General features: G+C 55.2%; 1 protein-coding gene across 1 annotated transcript; it reads right to left on the bottom strand.

The window, feature by feature from the left end:
• Positions 1–516: 516 nt before the first annotated feature.
• Positions 517–9,638, bottom strand: LOC311157163 (cystathionine gamma-lyase-like). Its single transcript, XM_084211608.1, has 12 exons — positions 9,459–9,638; positions 7,799–7,880; positions 7,194–7,289; positions 6,192–6,301; positions 5,508–5,639; positions 4,229–4,286; positions 3,916–3,993; positions 3,157–3,309; positions 2,896–3,017; positions 2,345–2,397; positions 1,326–1,464; positions 517–1,073 (listed from the first exon to the last, which is right to left on the bottom strand). Exons 1-12 carry the CDS (start codon positions 9,618–9,620, stop codon positions 1,065–1,067), a joined length of 1,194 nt encoding a protein of 397 aa, XP_084067734.1. The 5' UTR covers positions 9,621–9,638; the 3' UTR covers positions 517–1,064.
• Between the last annotated feature and the right edge of the window lie 1,513 nt (positions 9,639–11,151).

Here is an 11,151-nt window from a genome sequence, read left to right as displayed (position 1 = left end):
ACGCGATGCGTGACGTCACTCGGCGGGCCGGGCTGAGTGAACGCTGAGGTCGCGGGTTCGGATCCCGGCCCGAGCACCTTCGCGGGTGTTAATTACCCAACTGTGATTAACAGTAATTACAGAAATTCCTGAATCCCCTAAAAGTCATTAACGTGCTGGGATACCTGGCCCCGCCTCATGTCAGAGCTGCTCCTGAGTTGGCACTGGGTGGGCTCTGAGGTCCATTCCAAACCAACCAGTCTGGGAGGCTGTGGAATGAGGGGGGCTGGCTGGGAACACCTGCACTTTGGTTTTGTCAGGTTTTAATCCCTCTGTGCAAGGAAGGTTATTCTGGGTGTGGCCAGTACAGAATTGTCCTGCCTCAGCCCCAGCCCCTCCTCAGCTCCATCCCCCTCTCCCCTCAGCTCCATTCCCCTCCTGCCTTCCCACAGGAAAATTCCAACAGCTCCAGGGTCACTCCAACCCCTGGTTTTGAACACAAGCAGCACGTGCACACGGGAATATATGCAAGGAAAGGAAAAGTGTGTTTTAATTAAAATTATTCCAATCATTCCCACAGCACATGGTTTTTTCTTAAAAGAGACAAAGACTCCTCTTTAGAAAGTTATTATTTACCAGGTGTTTGATTTCACTTCATCTTCAATAACACATCAAGAGAAGGAAAAACTCTTAGGCAAATTTCTAACTTAATTAAAATAAATCTGCAGTCAATCAAGTTTTTGAGCTGAGCTGATGGGTGAGAAGAGAAGAGCCTGAGAGCAGTAAGAGGAAGCAGCCCCTGTGCCCCACACCCTGCAGGAGCAGGAGGAGCACTGAGCTCTGCTGGGAGAACTGGGATCACATTCCTGGGGTGCCCACGGCTGCTCCCACAGCTCCTGGCTCCAGGGAGAGCCCAGGATGTGCCCAGCACACCCTGCACAGCCAGGGAGAGCAGCCCAACAGCAGCAGGGAGAGTCCCAGGAACCCAGGCTGCAATTCCCAAAGGCAAAGCAAGAGTGGTTTGGTTTTCCGTGTCCTCGTCCACAGCCATGTCCAGTTCCAAGGTCCTGTTTGACCCTCAAGGTTTATGCAAACTGCAGGAAGGAAAGGGAGGCATCAGTGTGCTCTGCCCCTCTATCAAACACACAGGTTTATTTCCTTTTCATAAATTAAAGTCACATTTCAGCCTTTGATTCTCCTGAATCCATGGGGAACTGTGCCTGAGCAGGGCTGCAATCAGGGAAACTTTCCCTCCCCAGCCCAGGGCCCATCAGGGAGGAGCTGAGGGCTCAGCCCCTGGGAAAGGCTGCCTGGGGATGAGTTTTGGAGGGGAGCTCCCCACTCACCGCAGCCTTCAGGGCCTGGTCCAGGTCTGCCAGCAAATCCTCCTCATCCTCCAGCCCCACTGAGAGGCGGATCAAGGTGTCACTGATTCCCAGAGTTTTCCTTTCCTCCTCAGGTACTGAGGCATGGGTCATGATGGCCCTGCAGGGATAAAAATCAGCCTTTATCCCAAGAACTTGGGACTTGTATTGGTACAACCAGCCCAGCTGGCTCCCTGCCAGCACCCCTGAAATGCAGCAGGATCTGACACCTCCTCTGTGCCACCTGTGTCACCCCACAGATGCAGAGAGCTCCTGGCAGCAGTTCCTGGAAATGGTGGGAATGCTGACAAGTCCGGGAATTGCACCTCCAGCTCGTATTTGCAGGACACAAATGATTGACAAGAAGTGGATACTTAAAAATCTGGACCTGACAAAGGAGAAAATCCTACTCCTCTTCCTTCCAGAGCTGCTCTTTCATTCTACAGAAGCTCTGTAAGCTCTGCACGTGGGGAACGTGAAACCTCCAGATTAAAATCTCCTGGATTCATTTCTGGTTTCTCAGTTCCCTTCTCAAACTGCCCCAAAGGACTCTGGAGGGTTTATTCTCTCCAGCTACAGAGGACACAGGCAAGAAGGGATTTCCCCAGGTGCTCAGGCCCTGGCTGAGCACACCAGCTCCTTTCAGCTGCTGGAGGGGCTCAGCATTGCTGTGAAATCAGTAAGTGAAATGATTCAGCATTTAAATACAGTCATTCATTCCCCTGGGCCTTTTCAAATAGCAACTTCCCAACACTCTGCAGCTTCTGGGATTGTCTTCATGGACACCAACTGTGCCTCAGCCCTCCAGCCAAAATTCCTCTATTTCTGCCCTCCCACAGGATTCCCTCCCTCTGCAATCTCCCCTGGCTTTGTGCTGCCCAACAGTCCCTGAGTTTAGCTAAAGGCAAAACAGCAAAACAGCTCTGGGGACTGGGAAATGGTGGGAATTTTGGGGTGCTCTGCAGCTTTTTGAGGCTCTGAGGATGGGAGGATGAACTTACGGATGCTCTGCCAGGCTCTCGAAGCCACCCAGACTCTCAGCCAAGGTAAACACCTACGGCAGGAAGGGAAAGGAGATGTTACAGGAGTGGGCTCAGGACACAAACACCCCCTGGGCACAGGCACGGTGCACACCTGACCACAGACCAGCACAGGCTGGGCCAAGGACCCAGCCAAGCCTTCCCAGAGCCAGGGGCTCCCTCTCTGCCCCACGAGTCAGGGCCTCCCTCAGTGCCTTTCCCTGCTCAGGGCACTTTGCAATATTCCAGCAGAGCTGCACCAGCCCCAGCTGCCCAGCCCCGCTGAGGGCCCTTTGCCAGCAGCAGCTCCTGGGCTGAGCTGGGCACGCCTCACCCTGGGAGCAAACAAACACTTTCAAGGGGCTGAGGTGTCCCTTTGTTCCCCCTCATTAACCCCATAGACAGATTATCTCTGATTTATAGTGGGATTTATGGGACACACCCAAAGGATTGGCAGGAAAAGCCACTCCACCCTCCCCTCAGCAGAGCAATTTCAGCTCCCTCTGAGGATGATTTTATTGCCTTTATTTTACCTTCAAGTTCCTGAGAAAGGCAGAGGCATTTTTGATGTTCCCTTTAATGTAGAAGGTGACCATCCCAGGACAGCCCGTGCACTGCTTCTTCATCACCTCATACTGAGGGTGGGAAGGCAGCCCTGGAATGGAGAGTTGGGAGAATTCCCAGTGAATTCCGGTGCAGAGCTGGGGCAGCTCAGCCTCACCCAGCCCCAGTCACAGAGCACCACAGCTCCCAAATCCCTGCCCTGGGATGCCCCCAAATCCCTGCCCACCCACCTGGGTAAATGACCTTCTCTACCCTGGGATTGGATTCCAGGTACTTGGCCACAGCCAGCCCATTGTGGAAGTGCAGCTTCATCCGGATGTGCAGAGTCTTGAGCCCACGGTTGCAGAGGAAGCAGTCAAAGGGGGAGGGGACAGCTCCCAGGGCTGTGGGAATGGGAACAGAATTCCAGAGAATTCCACAGAAGCACACAGAATCCCACAGCAACATTGGTGTCCTGCATTCAGCAAAGCCAAACACACCCTCACCTCCAGTATTTCTGAGCTTGGCACAAGTGGGAAGACACCCAAGGCAATCTCTGTTCCTCATCTCCCACATTGGGGAGCCCATTAATGAGCCAATTAACAGGCTCAGGCCTCAAGGATTACATTTATCTGGCACAGTGCACCTTCACTACAGAGAGCACAACCTTGGACAGGAACTTATTCCTGACAAGAGGAAGGGAAATTGCTGGAATCATCCAAGGTAAGAAAATTCTGCATTGGGCACACCCTGATGGGTGAGGGAGTTTCAAACCCCCCAAACCGCAGCTGGCACCTCAGTGGGTGCAGGATGGGCCCCAGCGCCCTCTTGAAGTGTTTGGGAAGGGGAGGTCAATGTCTCTCATGTTATGGGACTATTTTATGGAGCTTTACCAGCTCTTATAGTTTACATTCCAGGCACATTTCCCACTTGTGTGCATGCCCACCCTCCCCAGCAGGAGCTGTGGATGTGAACAGGATTCCTGTCAGGAATTCCCTGTCTGGACTTACAGTTCTGCAGGAATTTCAGCCTCTCATAGAGATCATCCCTGTTTACAGAGACCAGACCCATGAGGACATCACTGTGCCCTACAAATGACAGGGGACAAGAATGGGATCAGCCACTCCAGGGTCCAGCCACAAGCCCCAAGTGCAAATAAAACCCCTGGGACTCCCACCATCCCAGGCTGCTCCAAGCCCCAGTGTCCAACCTGGCCTTGGGCACTGCCAGGGATCCAGGGGCCTCCCCACCCTCCCAGCCAGGAATTCCCTCCCAATCCCCCTCCATCCCTGCCCTAAGGATGTGCTGAACTCTCACACTCACCGTTCATGTATTTGGTTGCAGAAGACATACAAATATCAGCCCCCAGGGCCAAAGGACGCTGAAAGGAAAGGAAAATAACATCAGAATTCAAGATTGGCTGCACTCAGGTTCATTCCCAGCCATTCCAAAGGGATCTGAGCTCACACTGGATAAACAAAGGCAGAAACAAACACAAAAACCTGAGGATGACAACAGAACACATGCTAAAGGCAGCAGTACAGGGAGGCACTCTGAATTCAAGGTAAGCACAAGAAAATGGGATTTAAAAGCACTGCTCCAACTCCCACAGGCTCCAGGGAGAGAAGAGATTGAGCACATCCAACACACAGTGCAGAGCTGGGAAAAAACAGTTCTGCTGCTCAGCTGAGGCAGGGACAAACCATGGCATGGACCCCATCAAGGGCATTTCCAGGGAAATGAAGGACTCCAACTGCAAAGCAAAAGAATTGCTTTGCTTTCCAGCTGGTGCAGATCCTGCCCTGGAGGGGCTGAGAACATGAGCAAAGGAGGTTCCTTTGGCAGCTCTCTCTCCCCTCAGCTCCCAGCTCTCTGCCCAGGAGCCTCCTGAGGTGAGACAAACCAGGACGTGGATGGGCAAGAGGTGCTGAGCAGTGCCAGGTCTTTAATCAATCACTAATTAAGGCACTTTGCACAAGGTATCATCACATTCTAAAGAGTGAAGGGCATCACTTTTAAAACTGAACAAAGCAGGCAGGTGCAAAGACTGCTGCTGCCACATTAAACGCAGACTCCCACCCAGGGAATGTGGAGATGCTCATCCAGAACCATCACAGCAAAGGTCTTTTACACTCAATATTGATGGACAGATCACTGTGAAATTCTCCTTTTCCTTGCCCAGTGTGGTACCTCACCTACTGCTCCCACCAATTAATCATTAGCATGGCCTTTCCCTTCACACTGGGCTGCTCCAGACACATTAACCAGCACCCTGTGTTCTTCCACACAGCCCCTTCTGGAGGAAATTGGGAATTCTGAAGTGAACAACACATTGCAGGGCAGATCCCTAAGCCTCTGGCATGTCCCAGGCCAACTGCAGAGCTGCTTGAGCTAAGCATTAACACTTTCTGTAGACTTCTCTTAATTTAGCAAGATCACCCTGATCGGTACCTTGAAAAAAAACAGGCACTTTGCACTCTGCAAAAAGGGTGACTTTAAACCTACAACACCAGGGCTTAGCTTGGTCTCCTGGGAAATAGATCTGATATAATCCCTTTCCCATCCCTTTCCCAATCCACTTGCCCTGGGGCAGGTGACATACCTGGAAGTAGGCAGACATGAAGCTGTTGTCCACGGCCAGCAGCACCCCTGGGTGCCTGTGCACGATGTCTGCACAGGCTTTGATGTCGATCACCTTCAGCGTGGGGTTCGTGGGGGTCTCGAGCCAAACCAGCTGCACAAACCCAGAAATCTCCAGGTCAGAGAGTTCCCAGTGCTGGGCTGAGTCCCAGGGGCTCTGGGTGCTCAGTGCTGGCAGCTCCCTGTGGGTTTGTGCAGTGGGGACGGGCAGTGGCCCTGCCAGAGCCAGGGGAGGCTCCAGCTGCTTCCTCCAAGCTCAGGGAGGTTTCTCTCCAGCTGGGCTTGTGCCATCCCAGGCCATCCCAGCTGGAGAAGGCCTCACCCAGGCAGGACAGAGCCTTTCCCAAAGCCTTTCCCAGCACAGTTCCCTTCCCCTGGGGCAGGGGATCCCCCAGCAGGGCCACGGAGCAGCCCCGGCTCCGCGCTCGGCGTTCCCTCTGCTCTTCCTCATCTCTGCCCTGCTCCCTCCTCTCTCTCCAGGGCTCTCTGCCCTTCTTAGGATGCTTTCCATGAGGCAGCACAGGGGGATGGGGTGGATCCAGCTGTGCCCCAAGCTGCCCCCCTCAGCTCAACACACTCCCAAACCCAACAGGAGCTAGGATAAAACAATTTAACATCCCTTAAAATCCATTTCCCTCTCCCCTACCTTGGTCTCTGGTGTAATTGCAGCTTCCAGGCATTTTGGCGTTGTGCAGTCAACAAAAATTACTTTCAAATTATTTTCTGAGGCTACTTTCTGGAAGTATCTGTTTGTGCCTTAAAAAACCAAAAAGATCACAAAATGAAACAACTTCCTTAACTTTCATTCCCTGCTCTCCAGCCTCCTGCATCAGGCAGGGACAGTCAGGAGGGCACAGATTGATGCTGCACACCATCAATGGCACATTTCTATTTTCTTTATTTACAAAGTTTAAAGATTGTTGCAGATTGAATGATCATGAAATAGTAATAATGGGAATATGGGATCAGAGTGATTTAGGAAGTACTGGAAATCAATGTGGGGTTTATGATCAGGAAATCAAACACAGAAGAAGAACCAAGGGGAAGACTCCAGCTCCTGTTTCCCATCACTCCAATAAAAATTATTCCTGCTTTCCTTCCCTGCCTTCTTTGAAGCCTGGGAAGATTAAAAGAATCCAGCAGCAACAGGTGATCAATGGATGTGCAGCACTCACTACCAGGAAACACTGCTGGGATTAAAAATTCATTGATTGGGTCCTTTTTCCAAGGTGATTCCCAGGGACACAGGTTTCCATCTGAGCAGGAAGGGATGGATCATGGAGGTGGATGCTGTGAGCTGAAGGGAACATCTGAGTGATGTTTGGGAGGTTCTTTTGTAAGAAACCCTTTCTTTATAACAAACCAAGCCAGAGGAGGAGCAATGAAATTCAGCCCTGCAGAAACCAGCCCAGGCTGAGCCTTCAAGGAGCAGGGGAAAGTTCCCAGGAACTGGAGTGAGCTCACCCTGCTCAGAGAAGGACTCTGCCAGAGCTGGGTGCACTCTGCCACTGGGGAGTTGAGAGGAAGAGGGGATTGATAAAAACAGGCTTCAAAGAAGAGTGAGGTCTACATGGGAAATTCAGAGCTCCTGAGAGCCACAGACAGGTTTGGTCCCCTGCACAAAGAAACCACAGGGTGCTGTACCCACCTCCATAGACATCATCCATGCAGATAACTGTGTCCCCTGTCTTCAGCAGGTGACAGATGTTCAAAAGAGCTGCTAAGCCAGAGGAATAAGCCAAGCCTGGAGGAGAAAGGATCATCAGTGTTTGATGTGACACAACAAGTCAGACTTGCCTTGGCCTTCCTTGCTTTGCCTCTGAAAAGAACCTGTTCTGTCACTGCCTCACTGGGAATGCGGAGCCAGTGAAAGCATGGGATGCATGTGGACAGCATGGAACCAGCACGGACACTGGGACAGACTGGGAATGGACTGGGACCAGGGGCTGCCTGCTCCCACTGCCTCCACTGCTGCTGCACAAGGATGGATCCAGCTCAGCCCAGGCATCAGCCACAGTGATGAGGAAGCAGGAGACAAACCCAGGGACAGAGCTGGACTTTGCTGAACCAGAAATGTTGGGCTCTTTCCCACCTTGGAGCTGCTCCTGCCCACAGCCAACAGCCAGAGCCGTGGTCACAGAATCCTGGAATGGTTTGGGATGGAGGGACCCCAAAGCCCACCCAGTGCCACCCCTGTCATGGGCAGGGACACCTCCCCCTGTCCCAGGCTGCTCCAACCCATGAGATGCTCACTGTATTTGGCTCCATCAAGGGCGGCCACAGCCTTTTCCAGGCAATCCCGAGTGGGGTTCCCAGACCGGATGTAATCATAACCCTGCGGCAGGAATAAGAAACAAACATCAGAGGGAGCACTGGGAAAGTCCGGGATAACAGCAGTTCTAGGTTCCTTAAAGAGCCCTGGCTGAGGGCATCCAGCTCCTCCCAGAGAGGAGGGTGTCCTGGCACAACATCCAGCTGGGCATCCCTGCCACAGAAAGGGGCTGGGATGCACTGGGGCAAGGAGCCACATTCTCCTGCTTCTCCCCAAACATCCATTTGTGGCCCCTGTGGGAGAAAGGGCTTGGGCTGCACAGTCCAACCACCCTCAGAATGCCAGGCTGGGTCAGGCTGGAAGGGACCATGAGGGTGCCCTGCTCCTGCTCCTCGCTCAGCAGGGCCATCCCAGAGCACAGGGCATGGGATCGTGACCAGGCAATTCTGGGTATCTCCAGTGAGGGAGACTCCTCAGCCTCTTTGGAGGGAATTCTCAGGAAAAACATGTGTCCATCTCCATCACACCCACAGGGCACTGGACAACTCCCCTCATCAGTTCTTGACAACCCACACGTTTCCTAGAGCCACAGCTTTTATGCAAATTCTGGGGAAATTCAATGAGGAAAAACGACTCATGCATGCACAGATGCAGTTGTTACCAAGAGAACCTGCTGAGCACCCTGGGATTTGCCTGCTTTTAGGATTTCTCTTTAATGTCAACTTCCTCATAGTCAGGAATCCTGCAGATCGCTCTGGCAGAGCTCCCGGCAAGAGCATGGATCCTGTCATCAGGATGTGGATACAGCAGCGTGACTCCTCCTGAGGGCCTCCTCAGCACAGCTGGGATTCTGTGTGGAATGAGGAATCACAAGGAAAATTCCTCCTGCCCGACCAGCACAACGCGAGTTTGGAGCAGGTGCTGATTTAGGAGTGGCAGTTTTGTGTCATATCCCGTCAAAGCTTTCCAGCAATTTCTACAGGACATCCACAAAATCCTTAGGAAATATTCCCTCGGTTTGGAAGGAAGACCGAAGAAGGCTCTTACACGAACTATGTGTAGTGGAACGGATTGTGCCCGGGCCCTGGGGCGGGTGCAGGGCCAGGAGAGCCGCCCATATTTCCGGCTGCGGGCAGCCCCTGGAGCAGCATTCCTGCGAGCCCGGGGACACTGGATGCTCCCTGCTCCCCTTCCCCCGCCTTTCACACGGGAATCATCCCAGCCTCATCCCAACCGCTCTGGATCGCCGCCCGCAGCAGGAACACCGAGCCCCAGGCTGGCTCAGGCTGCAAGGGACCACAGCGGCTCCTCCGCTCCCATCGCCGCTCAGCAGGGCCGTCCCGGAGCACAGGCCACGGGATCACGGGCAGGCGGCTCTGCCACGGCCCCGTGAGGAGACTCCGCCGCCTCCCCGGGCGAGAGCCCCGCTCCCGGCCCAGCGAGATGCTCGCGTTTGCCCAGGAGCTGCCACGTGGGGAAACATCCGCGCCGGGAGCTCCCTGCCCTGGCCAGGACCTGCCGCCTCCCGTTCCCCCGGCCGGGACACGCCGGATGCTCGTGGCCTCCCGGGTATGCCCAAGCCCGGAAGGGGGCTCGGTGTCCCTGTGGGTGACTCAGCGCCCCGGCAGCCGCCGCACTCACCGCGTGCTCGCCGGGCGCCCGCTGCTTGAAGGTGGTGGAGAGCGAGATGGGCGGCACCACGGCCCCGGAGCGCCACTGCTCGGGCTCCTGGCCGGCGTGGATGGCATGGGTGGCGAAGTGCTTGAAGGGCGGCAGAAACCCCTCCGTCCCCTTGCCTGCCATGGCCGCGTCTCTGTGGGACCGGCCCTCAGCGCTCCGGGGGCTCGGCGGGGCCGGATCTTCTCATTGGCTGCGGCGCCGGCGGGCGGGACCCTCGCGCCCTCCCATTGGCTGCCGGCGGGGCGGGGCCCGCCCTGCCCAGGCAGCGCCCGCCCGCTGGGGGGCGCCGCGCGCTGCGCGCTGAGGGGCCGCTCCCGGGAGCCTTCCCGGGATCCAGGGCAGCCTTTCCCGGGAGGAACCGGGAACAATCCGGCAGCACGGGAAGGAGCCACAGGGGAGCAGTGTGCTGACTGCCCGGCAGCGCTGCCTGCAGTACCTCGGCACTGGGAATAACCCCAGCGCGGCACGGGCTGGCGGCACCCTGGAGCAGCGCTGGCGGAAGGACCTGCGGGTGCTGAGGGACAACGAGCTGTCTCTGGCCAGCGGTGCCCGGTGGGATCCTGAGGGACAACGAGCTGTCCCTGGCCAGCGGTGCCCGGTGGGATCCTGAGGGACAACGAGCTGTCCCTGGCCAGCGGTGTCCAGTGGGATCCTGAGGGACAACGAGCTGTCCCTGGCCAGCGGTGCCCGGTGGGATCCTGAGGGACAATGAGCTGTCCCTGGCCAGCGGTGCCCGGTGGGATCCTGGGGTGCTTTGGGAAGAGCATTCCCAGCAGGTCAGGGGGGATCCTGTCCCTGTGCCCAGCCCTGGAGGCACCTCTGGCTGCTGTGTCCAGCTCTGTCCCTCAGCACAGCAGGGACAGGAGCTCCTGGAGCTGAGCAAGGGCCTGGAGCATCTCGGTGCCCAGGAAAGGCTGAGGGAGCTGGGGCTGCTCAGCCTGGAGAGGAGCCCCAGCTGAGAGGGGCCTCAGCCCTGGCTGTCCCTGTGTGTCCCTGGCTGTCCCTGTGTGCAGGGAGGTCAGAGCAGGCCCAGGCTCTGCTCCAGACCCAGCGATGGCACCAGAGCCACGGGCAGGGACTGAGCCCAGCAATTGCCCTGGCACAGGAGGCAGAGCTTCTGCCCTGGGCAGTGCCCAGCTCTGAGCAAACTGTGCACAGAGGCTGTGGGCTCTCCTCTCTGGGGATATTCCACAACCATTGGGACACAATCCTGTGCTCTGGGATGTGTCTGCTGGAGCAGGGAGGTGGCTGCAGAGGAATCCCTGTGATCCCTTCAGCCTTACCCATGCTGGATTCTGTGATTAAAAATTAATTCACTCAGTCTCCCTGCCAAGGTTGTCCTACGTGGACTGACGTCCATGGAACAGCACTTTGACATCTGAGGACAAAGGACACACCTGTCCTGAAGGCCACTGATGAATGATTTATATATTAGATTTTGTAAGGTAACATTTTCTTTACAACAAAAATATGGATAAAATCTGAGCAAAGCTGGGTCTAAGAAGAGCAAACCTCTGGATTTGTGCAGGACCATGCCCCAGCCACACATACAAGCAGGAACCTGGGATTTAGGAGGGAGGAATTCCAACCCCTGTTGATAAATCTGATTGCTGTAGGAAAGTTCTGTTGATAGGCAGACCAAAAAACCCATTCT

Source organism: Fringilla coelebs (assembly GCF_963513975.1).
Source record: "Fringilla coelebs genome assembly, chromosome: 9".
Taxonomy (NCBI): domain Eukaryota; kingdom Metazoa; phylum Chordata; class Aves; order Passeriformes; family Fringillidae; genus Fringilla; species Fringilla coelebs.
The sequence above is the reverse complement of the archived record's forward strand: the minus strand, read 5'-3'. Positions and strand labels throughout refer to the sequence as shown.

Coding starts and splice junctions, on each gene's coding strand:
- LOC311157163 (XM_084211608.1), bottom strand. CDS start 9,620: ATGGCAGGCAAGGGGACGGAGGGGTTTCTGCCGCCCTTCAAGCACTTC. Junction 4,287..5,507: donor TCATGTCTGCCTACTTCCAG/GTATGTCACCTG, acceptor CTTTCCTTTCAG/CGTCCTTTGGCCCTGGGGGC. Junction 1,465..2,344: donor GAGAGCCTGGCAGAGCATCC/GTAAGTTCATCC, acceptor TTATCCCTGCAG/GGCCATCATGACCCATGCCT.